At 52.9% G+C, this 21386-nt stretch overlaps 2 protein-coding genes across 2 annotated transcripts in view; both read left to right on the forward strand.

Moving 5' to 3' along the window:
* The first annotated feature begins 46 nt into the window (after positions 1-46).
* LSG1 (large 60S subunit nuclear export GTPase 1) lies at positions 47-10624 on the forward strand. Its single transcript, XM_042458567.1, has 11 exons — positions 47-153; positions 397-483; positions 2002-2062; positions 2382-2558; positions 3825-4214; positions 5265-5366; positions 6129-6272; positions 7974-8097; positions 8368-8447; positions 9780-9953; positions 10143-10624. The coding sequence occupies exons 1-11, from the start codon at positions 47-49 to the stop codon at positions 10326-10328; spliced, it is 1632 nt and encodes a 543-aa protein (XP_042314501.1). The 3' UTR covers positions 10329-10624.
* Positions 10625-15573: 4949 nt separating this feature from the next.
* Positions 15574-21386, forward strand: part of ATP13A3 (ATPase 13A3) — a 62194-nt gene continuing 56381 nt past the window's right edge. The window contains 1 exon segment of the mRNA XM_042458277.1: positions 15574-15703. The gene's annotated coding sequence lies outside the window, so the exon portion shown is untranslated.

Here is a 21386-nt window from a genome sequence, read left to right on the forward strand (position 1 = left end):
AAAGCCATCCAAAAGGGAGCCAGGTAAACAGGGAAGGAATTGAACAATGGAGAGGGCCAGTTCCACCTTTCTCCCACCAGTTCTCTGTGCTTCCGGGGGCTGCTGGCTGGTGTCTGTGGAAGAGCCGATAGAGCAGAGAGTGGCAGCTGTTGGGTTGCAGCGTCTGGCTGTGCGTGGTGGACTTTTCTCTTAACCTCAGTGCAGGGACACGCTTCTGGTCCACAATGTATTGAAGCTGCAGTCGCTCCAGGTACTGAGGATTCCCCCTGCAGGAGTTCACCCTGCGCTGAATGTTATAGCCAGAGAAGTTAGAAAACAGTTGTGCAGGTGCTGCAGAATAATAGTTGCTTGTTAAACACCCCAATATTGAGGTTTACCCTCCCCTGCTTCTTCTAGGTTGGAGGACGAACAGAAACTCCTTTTGACACCCTTTGAACGAAATTTGGATTTTTGGCGTCAGCTGTGGCGAGTCCTGGAAAGAAGGTAGCATTCTCAGGCTGTCTTTTGCATGCAGTGCTCCTTGCTTTGAGCTGGCAATGGCAGCGGCGGCTGGAACAGTTGCAGCAGAGGGGCTCAGGTCTGTTTTCAGGGGCATCAGGGAGGGGCAGTAAGGAGAACGTGGCTCTGGAGGCCTTCGCTGGTGTGGAAGGAGTTGGAAGGAAGGGCTCTTTTAAGAAAGGAGAATTGGAAAGAAGCATTGGGGTCCATGCAGCTGGAATGAATAAACTGTTCAAGGATATAGTTAAAAATATGAAGGAAAATACTGTAACATCATTGGAGAGGATCATAAAAAATATGCTAAATGAAGACAAGGGTATCATTGGGTTTATATATAGAGTAGTATTAGGGCATCAGTTTAAAATCATAGACATTTTGAAAGGAGTTTGGGAAAGAGATTTAAATTTAACAAGTGAAGATATACAGTTGTGGGTACAAGAAGTTGAGAGAAACAAGCCCATTAGAATAAAAGATGAAACGAATAGGGTGACGGAACAGGACCCCTTCTCCATTAGCCCTTTTCAGTGAAAATGTATCAGCTAAATGCTGGCACTGGGGGGGGGGTCCAAAGGGTTTCCACATGCGTTTCTGGTGGGATTGTCCGTGTGTCCAGAAGTTTTGGGGTGAAGTGATAAAAGAGATTAATAAAATTATAGGCAAGGATGTTCATTTGAGCAAAGAGAATTGTATAACGTTAAATTTGAAGAAAAAGGAAGAGAAAGCAATAAAGAATATATTAAAAGCAAGACAGGCCTTGATAGCATCAGGATGGAAAGAAAGGAAAAATTGGAACTTGACCAAAGTAGATAAGTATTTGGCAGATAACCTGTTGTTTGGTATTATTAGCGATAGAAGATTAAAATATACTGGAGAAAGGAAAGTAGAAACTTGGGATTTGGGTTGGGAAATCCTGCTTGAGAAGGTTAAAGGGAATCCGGAGTACGATGAAGTCAAAAATGTAACCCGATCCCACATCTTGAATGTTAGGTCCTAATTATAAACAGTGTACTGATTCTAAGCTCTATCAAGCCGTGAGGGAGGGAGGGAGGGAGGGAGGGAGGGAGGGAGGGGGAATGGGGCAGACACAACGTTGTTATATATGTTAAAAATACACTTATAATTTTTAAGAACATTTTTAAAAAGGAGAGGGACCATCTAGTTACACTTTTCCACAGCATCGTTGTGTATGTTTGTGTAGCTACATTACCTTTGTTTTAATTTGTGAGTTGCCATGGGTCCTGTTTGTTTTGGGAGAGGGGAAGGTAGGATATAAATGTATATACTGTCTGTGAAGATAGCTGCTGTAAATAAATAATTGGAGGGTGCTGGGATGTGGCTGCGGGGTCAGAGCTGGCCCCTGCCGACATGTTTGACTCGCTGCTTGTCTTGTGCCTCTGTCTTTGCTGCCTCACAGCTCCTCACTTGCTGCTGGAGGAAGAGCAGGAGCATTGGGGAGTGAGTGACCAAAGGGCAACAGCCATGGCTTCCCCTTTTCCTTTGCAGTGACGTTGTGGTTCAGATAGTGGATGCCAGGAACCCACTCCTCTTCAGGTGCCAAGATCTGGTAGGTGTGACATCCTGGGTGGGCTTTTTTGAGGCATCTGCTTCACCTTAAGCACCAGAAGACTTGTGGCCATCCCTGCCCAGAAGTCCATGTTTGTGGCAAGTAAACCCAAATTCTTTCCCCAGTCCCTTGCCCTCCTGCCAATTTTCTGCCCAAAATGATAAGTTGAAGTTGCAACAGGCAAATATTATTTGTATTTGGAAATGTGCGGAAGACAAAAGCTGGGGAGCTGAGTGAGGAGAGCCTCCCTTACCTTTCCCTGGTGATGTTCCCTTGCTGGGCCATGACAATGGGTGACTCTTGCTTTTACCTCTCATAGGAGTATTATGCCAAAGAAATCAGCCCAGAGAAGGAGAACCTCATTCTGCTGAACAAGGCTGACCTGTTGAGTGAAGAACAACGCTCTGCCTGGGCCCAATTCTTCGAGGAGGAGGGTGTCAAAGTAGTGTTCTGGTCAGCCCTGGCAGAGGGAAGGCGGCTGGCTGCACTCTTTAAGGTAGTGAGAAGGGGTTGTTGCTCAGACCGGGGCACAGCACAAATGGGGGGCGAGGGGGTATAGGCAGCTTTCTTGCAGACAGTTCTCCCTGCCTCTGGGGCTTTGAAAGCACACATACCTTCTCACAAGACACACACACACACCAGTTGCACCTAAGGTACATTCTGTAAAATATCATTTTGGGATGGCAGGGGGCAACCCAGGATCAGTGGATTATCCCCCCCCCAATCCCAGAATGACCCTTCTCTGTTAGTACAACTTCTCATTCTACAGTCAAGAGTAGTTCAGGCTCATAGAATTATAGAGTTGGAGCTTTCTCCCAAGGGCTGTGAAGTCCAAGCCCCCTGCTGCCACTGCAAGCAACCCACAATGAAATCACCCGTGAGGGGGCCATGCAACCTCTATTAAAAACATCCAACAAAGGAGAGTAACACCTCTCTGAAACAGCTGTTGCCTGCAGTATCTTCTTCCTAATGTGTAGTCAGAATTTGGAGTTTTAATTTGTTGGTTTTTGCTTTATTTTCTGAAGCAGCAGTAAATAGGTTCGCTCCCTCTTCTCCATGACATCCCTTCAAACATTTAAGGGTGGCTGCAATGTCCCCTCTTAACCTTTTTTTTCTCCAGGCTAAACATACCTAGTACCCTAAGCCACTCCTCAGAGGGCTTGGTAGTTTCCAGGCCTTCTACCATTTTAGTTGCCTTACTCTGGACACACTCCAGCCTCTCAACATCCTCTTGAATTGTGGTGCCCAGACCTGTACACAGCATTATTGCAAGGGAGGTCTAACCAAAGCAGAATAGAGCACCCCTTCCACTTCACTTGACTGGGACACTTTGCTCCTATTGATGCAGCTTAGAATTGCATTGACTTTTTTGGCTGCTGCATCAGACTCTTTACTCACGTTAAGCTTTCAGTCTTGCAATGCACCTCAGCACCAAGAGGGCCACAGCAATCTTCATATACTCAGGCTCCCACTTGCATTCCATGTGAGCAGCAAACACATCTCCCATCTCTCCCATTGTGTGAGCGCACAACTTCAGCTTTCTGCCCTCGGAGAGGATCAGTCTGGAAGAGGGCCTGGCAGGAGTTGGGCCAGTGCAGAAGCAAGGCTTTGGTGGGGAGAGGTCTGTGAGTCCAACCTGTTTAGGACAGACCACCAACCTCTTGCAGAGCTACAGTCCTTCACGCCTTCAGCACATACATGTTTTGCAATGGCTGGCAGAGGAGTTGTGGCCTGCAATGTGTGGCCTGCTTTCTTTGTGCAGGAGACGGAAGTTGTGGAGGATCCAGGCCTTGAGGAGGAGCCTTCCAGCCAGAGCTCTAGCAGCCATTCCGAGAGTGAGCCAGACTCCCCCTCTGAACTGGAAAGTGACTTGGAAGGAGAGAGCGACATCTATGAGGATTGCGATGAGGACTTGGAGGGGGAGGAGGCCTGGCTGACGTGCTCCGAAGATGAGGGGAGCAGGACCATGGATGGGGCCTTGCAGGAGAACAGGACTGAGGGTGCTGACTGCCCCCAGGGGCCCAGAGCCAAACAGGAGCAGCCCATCAGAAACAGCAGCCACTTAGTGCAGAGAGAGGAGCTCCTGGAGGTCTTTAAGTTGGTCCATGCTGGGAAGACGAAGATCAGAGAAGGGGAAGTGACCATAGGGCTGGTGAGTTTGAGGCTGCCAGGCCCAAGGCCAGCTGAATCCTGGGCAGCTTGCCTGGGTCTGGTTGGAGGGAGGCAGGGCTGGTCTTACTATTATGCCAGCTGATGCAGGGTCTGTGGAGGCTAAGCCTGGGGAGAGCTGTATCCCTTAGGAGGGGCTGTTGCTCTCAGGAGAGATGAAGTAGGGGTGCTGCCCCATGGCCTGTGTCAATGTAGAAAATGTCAATCCACTTAGTTTTTTTATGTGGGAATGGGGGGCAGGGAGGGGGAAGGAATCACCATCTTGACCTTGGTCTTAGGTTGAAAAAACACCAGGGCTGCTGCCCCTGTTTAGCAGAGTGAAGAGTCAGTCTTTGGGGCTGTTGCCAACCAGCAGTGCTTGCTGTGGGTCAGGTAGAGGGGATGGTGGGAAGCCAGTCAGGGCACCTCTCTCCCTCATGGGCTGCGACAGCCCAAGATGAAATCCTCATGCTTGGTCCCTGGTAGAGATCCAGACTATGCAGTCAGTGCTCAGATTTGGAGCTGGGTTTGAAAGGCAGGGCCCAGCTGTTGAATAGAGAAGGGGATCACTGAGCATAAACTGAGTGTTTATGGTTTTGTTGTAATCAGACGCAGCCTGGCTTATGGGACGTGTTACAGTGAGGTGGGTAGGGTCCCCTGCCAGGGCTAGTGGGGAAAGTATTTCTGAGCATGGTGCATGGGAGCATAAACCATGGAAGCCCTATTGAAAATGTTGTCCCAGAGGTGGAGTGGCTGGACTTCCTGATTTCCCTGGCCTTGGTTTGCTTCTGGGAGCCTTTGCTCTTATATCCAGTTACTCAGGCTTTCTCCTTGGCTGTCCTCTGACTCTTACAAAAGCTTCTTTTCTTCCCCAGAACATGGTTTTGGCTCTAAAGCACACTTGGGATGGGGATGGTCCTCAGGGTTCCTCTGACAGGGCCCAGATCTCAAGATAGAGCTGCCCTTGGTTCCCTCCCCAGTGGCCCTCTCAGGTGTCACAGGTTCAGGAAAGAGCCAGACAAGCCTGGCTGAGGTTGACTTCCTCCTCCTCCAGGTGGGCTACCCCAACGTTGGAAAGAGCTCCACCATCAACACCATTTTGGGAAAGAAGAAGGTCTCTGTCTCTGCCACCCCGGGGCACACAAAGCATTTCCAGGTACTGCCAGGTGGTTGCAAGGCTGGTGGCTGATGAGGGCTCTTTGCTTTCTGTCAGGCTGCCCTTGTTGGCACTGGGCCGTGGAGCAAAGGGAAGCTTTGGAGGTGATGTTTCCATCCCCCCCACGCATGCCATTTTGCAGGAGCTGCTGTGCTTGGGGAGGAAGGCTGGGTCCAGCATAGTTTGAGGCTGTTCTCATACCTCCCCCTTGCCCTACTCCTGATTCCAGTCAGGAGGCCCTCCTGAGCAGGGACTGCCAAGAGAAAGCTGCGTCCTGAGAGTCCCCAGCGGGTGTTTCTGCACAGGAGAGCCTCCATTTCCCAGAAGGCTTGCCTTTGTGCAGCATGCCTTTCTGAGGGGCTGGAGTGAGTTTCCAGTTATGAGGGAGTGAATTAAACTGACCCCTGGGGTGGGTGTTAGTGACAGATCCTGCATGAATGGCAGTTGAGAGAGAGGAAGGGGTATCTCTCTTGCTTGGGGTCATGAGCCTCACCAGTGTCTTTGATTGATTCCTGGTAGGGTGCCCACAGTTTATTTCTTGAGCAGTGGAGAGAAGAAGGTGGGAGAGGTAGGAAAACAGTTGTGGGGTTCTGTATTGGTGCTCCTGAGCCAGTGGTGGGGATGGACTGTGTGGGTTTGCTGGCTGTAGCTGGCCTGCCCACTCCTCTTCAGGGGCATCTCTGACCCAAGGAGGGAGGCCCTCAGAGAGCCTGCCCACTCCATCCTCAGCCTGGCTGATTCCTCTTGGTTTCCTCCTTGCAGACGCTGTACGTGGAGCCCGGCTTGTGTCTCTGTGACTGCCCTGGCTTGGTGATGCCCTCCTTTGTCTCCACAAAGGCTGAGATGGTTTGCAGTGGGATCTTGCCTATAGACCAGATGAGAGACCATGTCCCCCCTGTTTCCCTCATATCCTTCCCTGTCGGTTGGACTATAGAGCGGCTGTGCCTTCTTGCTTGCGCTCTGTCCATGCCAGGAATCTGTACAGAAAACATGGTGTTGTTTCCAGGTTTGAGGATGGAGGGATGCTTTAGCTGTGGATTCCTACATCATCTGGGTGGACTAGATGGTCCCTCCGACTCTGTCTGTTTGCACAAAGGAGTTGGGCAGAAGGCAGTGATGGGGTGGAGGGAAGAAGCATTGCTTGCAAAGGGGATGAGAAGAGGCTGTTAGGGGGTGCAAGTGGAAGGCGGAAGGGGGTGAGGCAGATGGCTGAGGGAGGCAGAGACCACTGAAGTCCGGGAATGAGTAGCTGGGTGCTGAGGGGAAGAAAGGAGGGCCTAGAAAAGGACCCTGACATCAGGTGGGTGTTGGCCAAGAGGATGACTGGAGCTGATGTGAGGGGTTTGGGTGGCTGGTGTGAGGGGGAAGGATGAATCTTAGAGGAACCGAAGGAGGAGGAGGAGAAAGGGGGCAGGTGGGGAGGGGACCCCAACATTGGGCATGGGCAGATCGGTGGATGGGAAAGGGAATTCTGTTTTGTATGGATTGTAGTCTCTGGATGCTCAGCCCCAAAGGGAGGTCCCTCAGGTCAGCCCCTAGCACTGGCTTATCCTTCTGAGGTGTTTTTCAGCATGGCTTCAGTTTACAGGAGCCTCAGGGCAGCTGAGAACAATTCTTAAACCAGTCAGTGAAAACATATGGCTATGACTGGCTTGGCAGGACATTAAGAGCTGGTCAGAGGAGCAGAGCATCCTGGGCGGCCCAAAGTGAAGGCAATGTCCTGGGAGCCTTGGGAAAGTGAAAAGGCCTTTTGCATCCCCTTAGACTTCCACTGAGGGAGCGGTATTCAGACAGGTCTTCTTGACAGGGCTTTTTTAAGGACTGCAGAGAAGAAAATGTGTGCAGGGCTTTTGCACCAGTCTTCCTTTTCTTCAAGGCAGCCTGGCCCTCATGAATTTGGGTGGCCTGGGACCTTTGGGTCCACGTGTGCCACCTGTGCCTGCAAGTTATTGATCTGGTGCTGCCCTTCAAATACTCAGTGTGTGTACATTTGGATATGGGGGAATATGGAGCCTCTGGAGCAGGGGTAGGCAACCTTTTTGAGCCGGGGGCCGGGTTGCCTCCCTCAGACAACTGGGGGGCCGAAGCCAAAAAATTAAATAATTAAATTATTATTTTTTTTAAAAAATTAATTAAATAAATAAACTGGGACAAATGTAGGACAAAATTTTCAAATGGAGGACATTTTTTTTAAAAAATGGAGGACACGCGAAAAAAATTGCTGATTTTTTAAAAAATGTTAATATAAATGCATGTTTCTGAGGCTTCTATAGACAATTGCCCCCCTTACCTGCCGCTTGCCCCCCCTTGCCCACCTCCTCCTGATAGGCCAAAGGCCCCACACCCTCACGCGAGAGGCCAAAGGCTCCGGCGGCAATCGGCGGCAGAACCGGGCTGGGGCCGGTCCCAAGGCCTTGCCAGGTTGCAGGTTGCCTACCCCTGCTCTGGAGGGTGGCTCCATACTGAGCTATGGAACATTGTTTTCCAGGCCAGGGATGTCTGAAATGGGTGCTAGTGTGTGGCCTAGTGTTCCCATGGGTGTTTGTGCGGGAGGTGGGTGAACACTTCAAACCCCCCCCCACCCCAGTTCTACCTTAATTCTCTCACGTCTGCCAGCGGATCCCTCGTCCTGTCCTGGAGAAAACCTATGGCATCAGCATCATCCGGCCGAGAGAGGACGAGGCACCTGACCGGTCACCCACCTCTGAGGAGCTGCTGACTGCCTACGGATGTGAGTGGCTGCCGTGCGAGGCTGGTGTGTGTGTGTGCATGCGCGCACGCATGTCCCAGCTCTTGGTTGTTAGCCGGTCCAAGAGCCCAGCAAGGCCTAGATCTTGAAGGGTAGACTTCCCTGTCTAGTTCAGGGCTGGAATGGAGACCCCTGCTGTGCAAGGAGGGCAGGTGACCCTCCCTTGTCCTTGTCCTGCGAGAGCTGTCCTTCTCCAAAAGCAGCTTGACCTCTCATTACCTGTCTCTTTTTTGCCACACACCCCTGGCACAGATATGAGAGGATTCATGACTGACCACGGACAGCCGGACCAGCCCCGCTCAGCTCGCTACGTGTTGAAGGACTACGTCTCTGTAAGTTTCTGGCAGACTCCAGAGCCTGGTAGGCCACAGTGGGAGGTAGCAGGTAGCATAGGAGGGCCACCAACATGGTGAAGGGCATGGAAACCATAAAGCCCTATGAGGAAAGACTTAAGGAGTTGAGTATGTTTAGCCTGGAGAAGAGACAGTTCAGAGGTGATATGATAGCCCTGTTTAAGTATTTGAGGAGGTGTCACATTGAGGAGGGAGCAAGCTTGTTTTCTGCTGCTCCAGAGAATAGGATACAACATGGATGCAAGCTACAGGAAAAGAGATCCCACCTCAACATTAGGAGCTCTTTGGGAGTGGAAGATGCTTTTGCCTTGGAGAGTGATGGAGTCTCCTTCTTTGGAGATATTTAAGCAGAGGCTGGATGGCCATCTGTCAATGGGGATGCTTTGATTGTGAGTTCCTGCATGGCAGAAGGGGCTTGGGCTGGATGGCCCCTTAGGATCCCTTCCAACTCTAGGATTCAATGCTTTATGTGCTATGTGTTATAAAATCACCTCAAGCACTGAGTGGGGATAGAGGTTGAGTAAAGCGATGTAGAGAAGACAAGGCAGGAACCAAGACCAGCACAAAGGAATGGACCTGGTTTCCCTTCTCTCTGTGGATTGTTTCACTGCCTGTCATAGAATCACCTTTGCCTTGCCTGGAAACTTTTTAGAGACATTTCCTTATTCAAATTTTAAGACTTCTAGCAAACTGTTCACCTCTGGGTTCATTAAAATATTGTTTGTCACAACATTTAAAAAGAAAGGGAATTGTGCAGAAGAGTAGCTTTCAAAGTCCTGACCTTTGACTGCCGGCTGGGAGTTCTGGGAGATATCATTCAAAACACGTCTGGGCCAAAGTTTGAGAAGGACTGGTGTAGCATGTCAGTGGTCAGGCAGTAAAATGACATTGAGTTTTCCGTTGGATGCACTGAGCCGGCCCACTGAAGGAAATTGCTACCTGCAAAGAGTTTAGATGACTGACGGTTGAATGAATGGGCGGCAGGGGAGTGGTCACTTTACCCCTATGAGCATGGCTGAGCCTGCTGAATGCACCGGAGGAAGCCCTGGGGAGAGAAGGTCTGCCCACCCTGCATAAAATCACCATAAGGGCTGTTTACTCAGGAAGTTCCATGGATCTTGCAGTGGGAAGGAGGAGGCACTCAAGAACTGTCCCTTCTCATCTTGGCACCTTGCAGCTAAGGCCACACAGATTATTGGGGTTGATGGGGACACTTTACCTTTTGTGATAGCTATGGGTTATGAAAAATAGAGCTTAGTCTGGGTGAGTTGAGCTGGTGAAACTGACACCCCCCCCCCCCATTGTTTCCAGGGCAAGCTGCTTTACTGCCACCCGCCTCCCGGACTAGAGGCCCAGGAGTTCCAGCTCTGGCACAGAACAGGCACCCCCCACAAAGCCCCACCACTGGATGCAGGCACACAACCGGGCAGGAACCGGAAGACCAAGCAGATAGAAAATGTGGTGGACACCGCTTTTTTCCACCAGGTAAAGCTCCCTAAGAGAGATGCCAGGTGCCCCTCTGCTCTGGCCCTTTTGGTGTTGGACTACAGCTCCTATCATCCCCAGTGGACATGGCCAGTATTCAAGGAGGAGTATTGGAGACCTCCATGGCCACCTTGGCCTCCCAGCAAACCTCCCTTCTGAGCAACCTTCCCCCTGTGCCTTTTTTTCCAGGAGAACATCCGTGCCCTGACCCGAGGCAGCCAGTCAGTGCTGGGCTATCGCGGAGGGGCTTCTGGCCTGCAGGGCCTGTTGCCAGCTGCTGCGAAGGATAGCGTTCCAGAGAAGCCCTGGAAGAAACATGGCAACAGGAACAAGAGGGAGAAGATCCGCCGTGTCACCAAGCACCTGCAGGCTTAAGGAAAGGGTTGGACTCAGAGTGGACATGGGAGGGAAGCAGCAGCCGCGTATGCCTCTGGGGTATCCAATGTACAAAATGTTGACAGGCCCATGCGTCTGCCTTCTCTCCCAGGGTCGCCCAAGTCTCTGCCCTCGGATTGCTCTCAGAGGGCTGCTGGCTCAGGGGAGGTGCCCAGACATATGGGACTCGGTGTCCCCTTTGGCTTGTGCTTCAGGCATGATCCAGGGAAAGCTGCCATGCAGCGCAAGACCCATTCTCTACTCCTCTGGGGGAATAAACTTTTGTTATATTTCCATTTGCCATCTTTTCTCTTATGTGGCACAGGTGGCATTCAGGCTCTGGTTCTGCTGCTCTGTTTTCCTCTGCAAGGACTTCGTGCCAGGTCACGCTCCCCGATCCCCTTTAGTCCCTACCCTTTGTGCCCACTGCAGAGGACAGGCAGGCGGACAGATCCAACCCTGTTGCATGCTGGGGTGAGTGACGGTCTCTCTTTCTTAGCAGCAGCAATGTCTTCTCCCACTTGCCCACTCACCCTTTTATTTTCTCCTAGGGAAGAGCGGTGGGCGGAGGCTTGTGAAACTTTGGGGGGGGGGGGCTTCTGTTGCTGGACAGCTTCCCCCTTTGCCCCTCAGGAGGCACCTCCATCAGTTCCTGCAGGATCTTCTCCTTCAGACACAATCATGGCCCTCGAAGGGGGTGGGTTCGGCCTCACAAAAGCTCCTCTGTCCCCCTGAGCAAGCTGGTCCAGGCTGAAAGGGTGGCAAGTCCTTCTCTTCTCTGCCGGGAGGGGGCACCCCAGATCCAGGTTTCCCAAATAGGTCTGCTCGTGCCAGGAGTGAATCCGTGGTCGAAAGGACTCTGTGGCTGTGGAAGGGTGACCCCACGCACATCCTAAGCTCTGGGAGATGAAGACCCTCCCTCAGAGCTCACAGAGCCTTCAGTCTTTTGGGAGGAGAGGGGCTGGTCAGGACTGAGCTAACAAGTGTGGAGTTTTCCCTCCGCAGCAACTGACATGAAAACTGGAAACCTCTTGCGTTTCCCCTTTGAGCATTTCCCCTTGTGTAACCACCACACGCTGGGAAAACGAGGTTCCACAACCACTGGTCTCAGCAACTGGGAACAACTTGTAGTTGTGCCTCTTTTTCACCAGATGCATACAACTGGGAGAATATAAATTGCCAGCCAAAGTGCCAGAGGCCGGTGTCCCTCTGGGTTGCCCTGCCTCTCTAGACATGCCCTGAAGAGATTGGCTCTGGGTTCTTTACCAACTGCCAGGGAAAGGGGCACCTTTAAGGAGAAGGGAGGGGTTTTGGAGGCAGGATGGCCTTATAATGGGTCTCTTCAATTCCTCCTTCAGCCAGCCATGAGGATTGGCCCACAGACCAAATTATAAGTGGACACCCCACAAGTTGGCTTCAGGATCGGTAGAGTTGGAAGGGGCCTGTGAAGGCCATCTACGGTTAGGGTTTGACCCCCCCCCCAAGATGGCTGCAGAAACCTGGATGCTGCTGGCCTTTGGTGTGGAGACACACAGCTGCGCTGGATGCTCACAGACCTCCCTAGGAGGTCAGGTTTGGCAGATGAACATCCCACTTTTCCCTGGAGGGACCCCCAGAGCCTTCTCTTGTGGACTCACCTGAGGAATGGCTGTTTTGTTGCAGCGAAAGCAACTTGAGTCTGTGGCTCCTTAAAGAGGGTCAGGCTCAATGTGGGCAAAGCTCTTCTGGAGAAAAATCTATGAAACAGGTCACCCAGCTTGAGCCTCAGGGGAGAGGAGCCTCCTGGGAACTGCAGCCCCACATCTTTTTTCTTCTCTTTCCTTAGATGCTGAATTTGTTCTGGTTCGCCTCTTTTAAGCTGGCATGATGAGAAAGAAGGAGAGCTCACCTGCCTTTCCTCTGTTTGGGCCAGTTCTAAAAAGGCACGACTCAGTTCTGAATGTTGTTTTATCACCGTGGCAGCCTTTGACTCCTTTTATTTTTGCTTTGCACCAGAGAGGCCGCTGCAAGGTCTGGGCCTGGTGCCCTTCTGGGGGCTGCAGTCTTCTCCCACCAGTTTCAGAATATTCCTGCTTCTGGTACCAGGTTCCTGTCAGTTCACTCCTTTCCATAGAAACTGGTCTGTTTCCCTAGGTTGCTTTTTGAAGAAGGCATTTCAGTCACAGGGCAGATCCAAGGAGGGTCTGCGTGCCCCTGCCCTGCGGTTGCCCAGGGCCAGTTGGGCAATGGGAAGGTCATGGGCAGGGATACTCTGCCTTAAATGCCCCCTTTCTCAAATATGCCTTTCCCACCTGTGAGTTGGCCAGGCCTGGCTGATGCGGTCAGAAGGCCATGGGCTTATCTGGAAGGGCCTGGTCAGTAGTCCAGGCCAAGGGACGATGGGGCAGGCAAGAGCCCCGCAGAGAGCAAGCTGTCCTCTCGAATTGGCTTTTCCTATGGCAATGCTTAAGGCAGGAACAGCACACAACCAAGGGCTCCCTTTGCATCCCTCCCCAAGGGAAAGCTGGATTGGTGCCCACAATGGCCTGCTTTCTGGGACAGATATCAGGGGAGGAGGGGGGTGGGCTTGAGGTTGATGGGGTGCTCCCTGGACATGGTCTGGTTCTGCTGGATCTCTGGCTTGTGGGATGGGGAGGACCGAAACAGGCCCTGCCAGCCATCAGGGTAGGGCTTCAGCTGGTCACTCCCCTGCCCCCTCTATGTCATGGGCAACAGTCATGAAAGTCCTTAAATGGCTACCTTAGTAGTGGATTTTGAAGCAACAACTATGTCATTCTGGTTTGGTGCCTCTGAAGATGTGGATCAATAACTGTGGAAACTGCACACACAACTCCCCTTCTGCAGACCTGCCCTGAATGTGGACTGTGCGCCTTGGACGAATGTGTCCCTCTAGTTCTGCAGGGGATCTGAGGCGCCTGTTGGTCATCAGCAGGAGTGTGGCCAGAGGTGCCAGTGTCAGCAGGTCCAAGAAATCCACCATCGCCACCGTTGTCCCCAGGTGTGTTTGGGCTCCTCTTGAGAGGCCTTGCTCTGCAGTGAGTCAGGGACTGGATGCAAACTATAGCTTCAACTAGACAAGGCAGAGGTGCTTCTGGTCAGAAGACAAATCGAGGAACGGACTGGGCAGACTCATCAGTGGGTCCAAAATGCTGCGGCCAGAGTGCTGAGCAGGGTTGGCTATAAGGAATGTATTGCAGGGAGCTTGTTGCAAGCACTCCAGAGGTGCTGATCAGTTTCTGGCCACAATTAAAAGGTCGGGTTTGGACCTACAAAGCCTCATACAGTTTGGTCTCAGGCTGCCTCTCTGTGATCCTTCCGTGTCCCAAGATCATCAGGGAAGAAGGGCTTTCCCTCCCGTCAAAGGGATACACAGCAAGGACCAGGCAGACGGGGCCTTTTCGGTGGCTGCTCTCAGACTGTGCAACTCCCTGCCATTGCAGGAGCCTCAGGTGGACCTCTCTCTTCGCTAGCCAGCAAAGACCTTTTTGGAAGTACAGGCCTTGGCCATTCTGTTTGTAAACCTTTGTCGTTGTGTGATTTGCCTTGGCTCCCATGTCGGGAGAAAAGCGGGCTTTAGGTTGAACGCATGCACTTGTGGGTCACTCTTCCCTGCCAGTCCCTGCCCATTTGGATGTAGGTGCCAAGCTGGGCCCTCTGGGTCTGCCCTGCTGCGATGGAGGGCAGGGGGCTTTGCTGGCGCAGCAGCTGGAGATGGCTCCCACTGCCTCTGCCTCTTTCTTCCAGAAACGCCTGATAGCATCTCCTTTGCAAGCGCAGCCCCGGTCTCCCTCTCTGCAATGGGACCTTATCAGCTCTGCTCTGAGCCGGCCGGAGCGGAGGTCCAAGGCCCCCAAAGCCAGCCACCGGTCATCCTGCCAGTGCCAGTGGCCTTTGCCCACCTCGGCCATTGTGTCTGCAGGCAGGGCCCACCCACAGGACAATGGGGCAGAGCAGAGCCAAGGGAGTGGCCCCCCAGGCCCCCAGCCTCTCTTCCTCCCCACGCTCCGCTCGGCCTGCCTTGGGCATGGATCCTGCGCAGGGCCAGGAGGACAATGGCCGCTGGGGGGAAAGGGGCTGCGGAGGTCCCCGACTGCCGGCTGCCGCCTGTTTGTCCCAATCTCGCTTGCTCCCGGGCTTCCCTTCCGATAAGAGAGGGGCCTGGGAGCCAGATTGTCACTTCCAGGGAGACAGTGTGCCCCAGCCAGCCCTGCTCCGCCTTTGCCAGGGCTGCGCAAGGGAGGGAGTGGGTCAGGGCCCAGAAAGGGAGCTTGCAGGCCCCCTTCCCATCTTGGAGGGCTAGAGCTGCCCTGGCAAGAGCAGGGGCAGATAGCAGGGCCCAGGGGGACCCTTACCTTGAGAGGAAAGGAGTTGGGGGACGGGGGGAGCATCACTGAGGGCGAAGAACCATGCAGTCCCTGATCCAGCGCAAGCCCCTTCTTAGTACCTCCATGGACAGATGGCCATCCAGCCTCTGCTGACAAACCCTACCAAGAAGGAAGAAGGGAATCATAGACGTGAGGGTGGTTAACAAGACCCCCCCCCCTCAGGGCCATTCTGTCCAAGCCCTCCTGGGAGAGATGGCCACCAGCCTCTGCTCTGAGAAGGAGACCCCACTGCACTCCAAGGCAGCCTTCCCCGCTCTCCAACAGCCCTGACTCCCAGGAAGGTCCCTTGCTCCACTGTCTCCTGTTCTCTGGAGCAGCAGAAAACAAGCTTGTATCTACACTGGGCTATGATCCCATCCCCTCGGAACCTTCTCTTCTCCAGGCTACACAGCCCCAGCAGCAATTCCCGAAGTCTCTCCTCCACCTTTGGGCCCATGGCTCCAGTTTCTCCGCCTCCTTTTGGGATCAGGGTCATTCCAGGTGGGGCCTGAGCCAGAGGCACTATGACTTCGCTTGACCTCTAGATGAGGCAGCCTGGCATCGCATTGGCCTTTTCAGCTGCCGCATCGCACCGTTGGCTCACGTCCCGCTTCTGGCCCTTAAAGGCCCCGGGTCCAAGCCTCCCTCCCTCCCTGCGAAGGACGGCCATCAAAGCGGGTCTTAAGGCGGGCCTTTCTTTCGGGTTCCTCCCCGCCACTGCCTGGCCCCTCCCTCGCCGGCCTGCGCGCACGCGTCACTCTCCTGGCCACGCCCACCGCGGCGTGCGTGCCTAAAGGCGGGGCCAAGCGGAGCGCTCTCGCTCGCTCTCTGTGGCGCCCCGAGCGTGACATCACTTCCCGGCGCCGGCGGCGAAGGGCGGGGAGAGCGGGCGAGGGCCGGCGGTTGGCCAGGCAACGGGCGGCGGCGGCGGCGGCAAGGAAGGAAGGCAGGAAGGAAGTGTGTGCGTGCAGCCGGCCGGGGCCCCTGGTTCCCTGGAGCCCGGAGCAGCAGGTGAGGCGAGGCAGAGAAGCAACACGTGGCGCCGGGCAGGAAGCCTGGCTGGGGTCTGTGGAGGGAAGGGCGCCCCTTCCTTCGGGCTCCAGGGACGGAGGCCTCCCGGGAGGAGCCGGCCTTGCCTTGGGAGCAGGCGGGGAAGGGCGGGCCATAGCAGCCCAAGCCTCTCCTTCTTCTGCCCCGCAGGAACTCTCCCTCCAAGCCTCCCCCTTGAACAATATCAGACCCCTGCCTCCTCCGCCCTCCTAGGCTGCTGGAGTCGGAAGAGAGCCCCAGAAGGGCCCTGGTCCAGCCCAAGCCCCTCCTTCTTCTGCCCCGCAGGGACTCTCCATCTCCGAGGAAGGACAGCCCTTTTACTCCCAGGAAGGTCCTCCTCATGTGGAGCTGGAATCTCTTTTCTTGGAGCTTGCATCCATGGCTCCATTGGGTCTAATTCTCTGGAGCAGCAGAAAAGAAGCTTGCTCCCTCCTCAGTATGGCATCCCTTCAAGTATTTAAACAGGGCTCTCATATCCCCTCTTCTTAACCTTCTCTTCTCCCTAAGTTGCTGCTCATAGGGCTTGGTTTCCAGACCTAGAAGTTCCTCCGACTGTTGAGCTGGAATCTCTTTTCTTGGAGCTTGCATCCATTGCTCCATTGGGTCCTGTTCTCTGGAGCAGCAGAAAACAAGCTTGCTGTATCCTCAGTATGACACTTCTTCCAATACCTCAACAGGGCTATCCTATGACCTCTGCTTTAGGACACTGGTTTAGCACCAGGACAACCTCCTTGGATTGAGGTGGAATCATAGAATCGTAGAGTCGGAAGAGATCTCAAGAAGGGCCCTGATCCAGTCCAAGCCCCTTCCTTCTTCTGCCATGCAGGAACTCTCCCTCAAAGCATCCCCATTGACAGACGGCCATCCAGCCTCTGTTTAAAGACCCCACAACTCTGAGCCATCGTCTAGCCTTCTCCAGGCTAAACATACCCAGCAATTCTCAGGGGGCTTCCTGGCTTCCAGACCGACTGAGCTGAATGTCTTCCTGGACACTTTCTTCTCTGTCCAGCTCTCAGCTCCATTCCTGGTGAAGGGGAATGGGGAGCCTTGGGGGCTCCTTACTTCCGTGTTCAGAGTTATAGCTGTACACTTTATGGTTTTGCCATAGCTGCCCTTCCTAATCCCAGTCTTCTTCCCCATTTCCCCACAGAGACCTGCTTCAACATCTAAACAACAATACAAGAAGAAAAGACATGAACCAAAGCCTACATTAAGATGGAAAGTACTGTATATACTCAACTATAAGTCGACCTCGTGGATAAGTCAAGGGTAAAACTTAGGAGCATTGAATCCATCCTGAGTGTGATGGCCCTTCAGATACTGTCATGTCACCCTCCTCTTCTCCAGGCTAAGCATCCCCAGCAATTCCCTCAGTCTTTCCAAGGCTGCCTCATGACAGGCCCACAGGAATCAGGGATGACCTGGAAGCACCCAGCAGCAGCAGCAACAGCAGCAATGCACCTTGTGCCCAGAGCCGGGGGGGGTGATTGTATACACAGTGGGTTTAAGAAATGAAACCCAGTCAGTCTGTGTGCATTCCACCCTCAGAAAGCAGAGGTGCTACTGGCCAGCCAGCCATGAAGAAAGTTTAGGGTTTTGGGAGATTAGGGGATTGTAGGCCAGGGAGGCGCAGGTCACGGAGCCGGTGGCAGCTGCTGCTGCTGCTGCTCTGGGTCCTGGCTCTAAGGAGCGGCCACCGCCATCCCCATGGCTGCCTCTGTGTTTCTGTCTACAGCCGCTGAGGGCTCCGTTTCCCCTGACTGGGCTTGGAGGCGGGCGTCCTCCCCGTGGCCCTTGGGCTGCCCTGCCCTGCCGCATTGTCTGTGGCTTGCTTCCTCCCATGTTCTCATCTGGGCCATGGTCAGCACATTCACCCTTCTTCCCTAGTTCATCCCCAGCCTCCTTCGGGCACCAACACGGGGCTGCTTCCGCTGTGAAGCACTGTTGCCATCTTGCCATGTCGCCACGGTCATGCTTTTTTCCAAGACCTGGTTTGTGTGGCCCAGCAGCAGAAGAAGCGGTGGCAGAAGGGGATGCTTACTTCACAGCATCTCCGTCCTGTTTTCCACATTAAGCAGCTTTGAACCTATCTTAGAGAACAGTCCTTGGGAGACACAAATATGCAAAGCACAGTAAAGGAGCTTCATAGCAGGGAGTATGGTCTGGGCTTCTCCAGCCCAAAGAACACAGCAGAGAGTGCCAGCTCAGGTCTTCTGTTGCTGTTGGTCCTGGATCATGGGACCAAGGCTCCATCTCAGCCATTGGGCACAGCCTTGCGATCAGGAGGCCCCAGGAGCTCTCCCATGTTCCAGCTCTGACTCTTAGACTTAGACTCATAGAGCTGGAAGAGAGTTCCCAGGGCCATCTAGTGCAGCCCCTTCTGCCATACAGGAAGACACAGTCGAAGCACCGTCCAGCCTCTGTTTAAAGACCGTCAAGGAAGGAGATTCCACCACTCTCCAAAGAGTTATCAAATAGAGTTGGAAGAGCCATCCAGTCCAACTCCCTGCCATGCAGGAACTCTCAATCAAAGCATACCCAAGAGAAGGCTATGCAGCCTCTGTTTAAAGACCTCCAAAGAAGGAGACTCCACCACACATCAAGGGAGGGTCTTCCACTGTCTAACAGCCCTCACTGTCAGGAAGTTTCTCCTAAAGTTTAGGTGGAATCTCTTTTCTGTAGCTTGCATCCATTGCTCCATTGTGTCCCAGTCTCTGGATTAGCAGAAAATAAGCTAGCTCCATCTTCAATATGGAACCTCTTCACATACCTAAACAGGGCTATCATCATATCACCTCTTAACTTTCTCTTCTCCAGGCTAAACATTTCCAGCTCCCCAAGTTGTTCCTCATAGGGCTTGCAGGTTTGCAGATCTTCCACCATTTTGGTTGCCCTCCTCTGGACAATTATCCATCCTCCAAAGAAAGAGACCACCAGTCCAATCCTAATGTTGAGCTGGAATCTCTTTTCCTGTAGCTTGTATCCATTGCTCTGGGTCTTGTTCTCTGGAGCAGCAGAAAACAAGCTTGTTCCATCCTCAATGTGACACCCCTTCAAATACTTAAACTAGGCCGTCATATCACCTCTTAACCATCCAGGCTAAACATCTCCAGCTCCCTAAGTCTTTCCTCGTGGGGCTTTCTGGTTTCCAAACCCTTCATCATTTTAGTAGCCCTCTGGACGCGTTCCAGCTTGTCAACATCTTTTTTGAATTCTGTCTTTCAGAAAAGTCTTTCAGGGGCAAGGTCCTGCTCCCTCTTCCACCATCTGCACATAATACTTATCTTTATAAGGGATGTGCATGAGGGCACATGTGTGCCCAGTGATGGTGGTATCCCATGTCTTGCGTGTGCATGTGTGTGGTCAAAGTACACTCTGCAACCAATTTGAAATGCCTGTTGGGGCCCAGGGCTGGGCAGTCGTCCAGCAGGCTTTTCTGGAAGTGGCAGTTTATCCTTGCCAGGTCCTATGGAGGTTTTGCTCTCTACACAAGTTAAAGGGAAGGCTGTCAGTGAGGAAGAGGAGACTGTGGAGAAGGAAGGCATGCTGCACCTGGGCGTTCCCTTGGGCTCTCCAGGAACTACTTTTCTCTTCCAAGTTTTAAAACTTGGGCGGCTTTCAAGCAGAGGCTGAATTATTGCTTAACTTATGGATGTCTTTGACTCATCTCTTTGACTCTTAAACATAGAGTGATGCCGCTTGGCCTGGTGTTGAACCTGCCCAGGAGTGATATAGCAGCGGAGGACAAGGAAGTCCTGGCTCCAGAGCCACAGGTGCCTTAGTGCGCCATTGCTCAAGCGGCTTCTTGTGGAAACTGCCTTTGAGTGAAGAGGTTCAGCCAGGCAGCACAGGGCCTGGCAAAGGAGGAGTCCAGCAGGTCTGGTGGAGTTGGAGAGGGTACAGCTGTGGCTTGGTGTCAGGTTTGTAGAGCTATTTGGGAGTGCAGTAGATGGAGTGATGTTTGTGGAAATGGTCAGGCCTCCAAGAGGCAGTGATCAGCCAGGCCTTTAGCTGGTGGGCAGGCAGGTAAGGGGGCTCTTCACGCGACACATTTCCCAGCATGTTTGGGGGCCACAGTCTCCTAGCAGCACTTCCCTCCCAGTTCGAGAGGACTTTTGTAAATCCCAGAATACAGGAGGTTAGGACCCTGTCTGCTGAGAAAACGAACGTTGGTACTTAGCCGTGATACATTCATTTCCAGCAGACGAGGGTCCTAGCATCCTGCCCACCCAGGTGCTGCCTGAGGCCTCTGACCCTGGCTGCCTGTTGGGGGACCTGCCTTGTTCTTCTTGTTGCTGGATTGGTTTTTCTGAGTTCTAGTTTGTTCTTGGACTAGTTTTTTCTAAGGTGTTGTAGTTAACCCTTAGCTGATGTTACTAAAGTTCAATTCCTTGATTTACCTTACTAGTCGCTTGGCTTGTTATTGACTGAGGCTCAGGGGGGTCCTCCCTATAGAGGGGCCAGTCTTTTCTTTATTGACCCGCCTACAGGAGCAATTGGGAGGAGGCTTAACCCAGAATACAGGATGCTAGGCCCTCGTCGCTGGAAATGAACGTATCACGGGTAAGTACCACATTCGTTTTGTCTCCATGTGAGCAGTGCCAACCTCAAGTGGAAAGACATGCTGCCTGACTATCTACACAGAACGCAAAGCCCAATGGGGCTGGCTTTTAAGGGGATGTCACCCCATTGGCCTCATGTCCGCTCCTTGGGCCCACGGAGGCCGTTGTTAGCAGCTCATGGGTGATTGCAGCCACCTTTGACTTGAAAGTTAGCTTCCTCCATTGAAGGTGCTGCGGGGCATTGGGCACAACCCACAAAACTATTGTAGAAAATTATAGAAAGAATGCACTTTCTGCAAATGTAAATAGTTTTTAGTGGGTAGTTGCTAGATACAATGGTCTTCCGGGGCTGAAAGGGGAAACAAAAGCCTGCATATAACCAGAGAACTCAAGATGGGAAGTGATAAAAATGGCCATTGAGAGGAGGCTTTGTGAAGGGATCATGGTATACTTGTAAAATTTCCAGGTATTCATTAAGTCATGATGTCATGATGATTGTCCCTGTTTTGTTAGTGAGTAAAGTGAGTCTGGTTTGCAGTGGTCCAGCAATGTGAGCCTTTTGGCTGGGGAGAATTCCTTCAGGCCTTGTCTGTCCCCAAGGCCAGCAGAGAGGGGTTGATGACGATGGAAGAGGACCAGGAGGGAGGCTCAAGTGGCAGCAGGGGGCAGGGGACCCACCTGGCCCTGCTGCTCTGCCTTGGGTGAAGTGTTTGCGGAACGGGGACTGAAAGGATGCTGGGTTCGTTGCGACTTAAGGTGACCAAAAGGCGAACCTATCATGGGGTTTTTCTATCAAGATTTGTTGGAGGGGGGTTGCCTTGCCTTTCTCTGAGTCGCAGAGAGTGGACTTGCCCAAGGTTACCCAGTGGGTTGCCATGGCTGAGTGGAGATTCAAACCCTGATCTCCAGAATTGTAGTCTATCATTCTCAAATGTCTGAGGCTTTTGGCTGTGCATAAAGCAGCTTGGCGTAGGGCAGGTGGCACGTTGGTTCATGTTTGGGTTCGTCCCCCCCCCATGAGCTGGGCAGTTGCTCTGGGACCTCCAAAGATCACCCACCTGGACATTAGCACTTTTCCCCAG

Source organism: Sceloporus undulatus, chromosome 3 (assembly GCF_019175285.1).
Source record: "Sceloporus undulatus isolate JIND9_A2432 ecotype Alabama chromosome 3, SceUnd_v1.1, whole genome shotgun sequence".
Taxonomy (NCBI): Eukaryota; Metazoa; Chordata; class Lepidosauria; order Squamata; family Phrynosomatidae; genus Sceloporus; species Sceloporus undulatus.

Coding starts and splice junctions, on each gene's coding strand:
- LSG1 (XM_042458567.1), top strand. CDS start 47: ATGGAGAGGGCCAGTTCCACCTTTCTCCCACCAGTTCTCTGTGCTTCC. Junction 154..396: donor CAGAGAGTGGCAGCTGTTGG/GTTGCAGCGTCT, acceptor TGCTTCTTCTAG/GTTGGAGGACGAACAGAAAC. Junction 6,273..7,973: donor ATGTCCCCCCTGTTTCCCTC/ATATCCTTCCCT, acceptor TAATTCTCTCAC/GTCTGCCAGCGGATCCCTCG.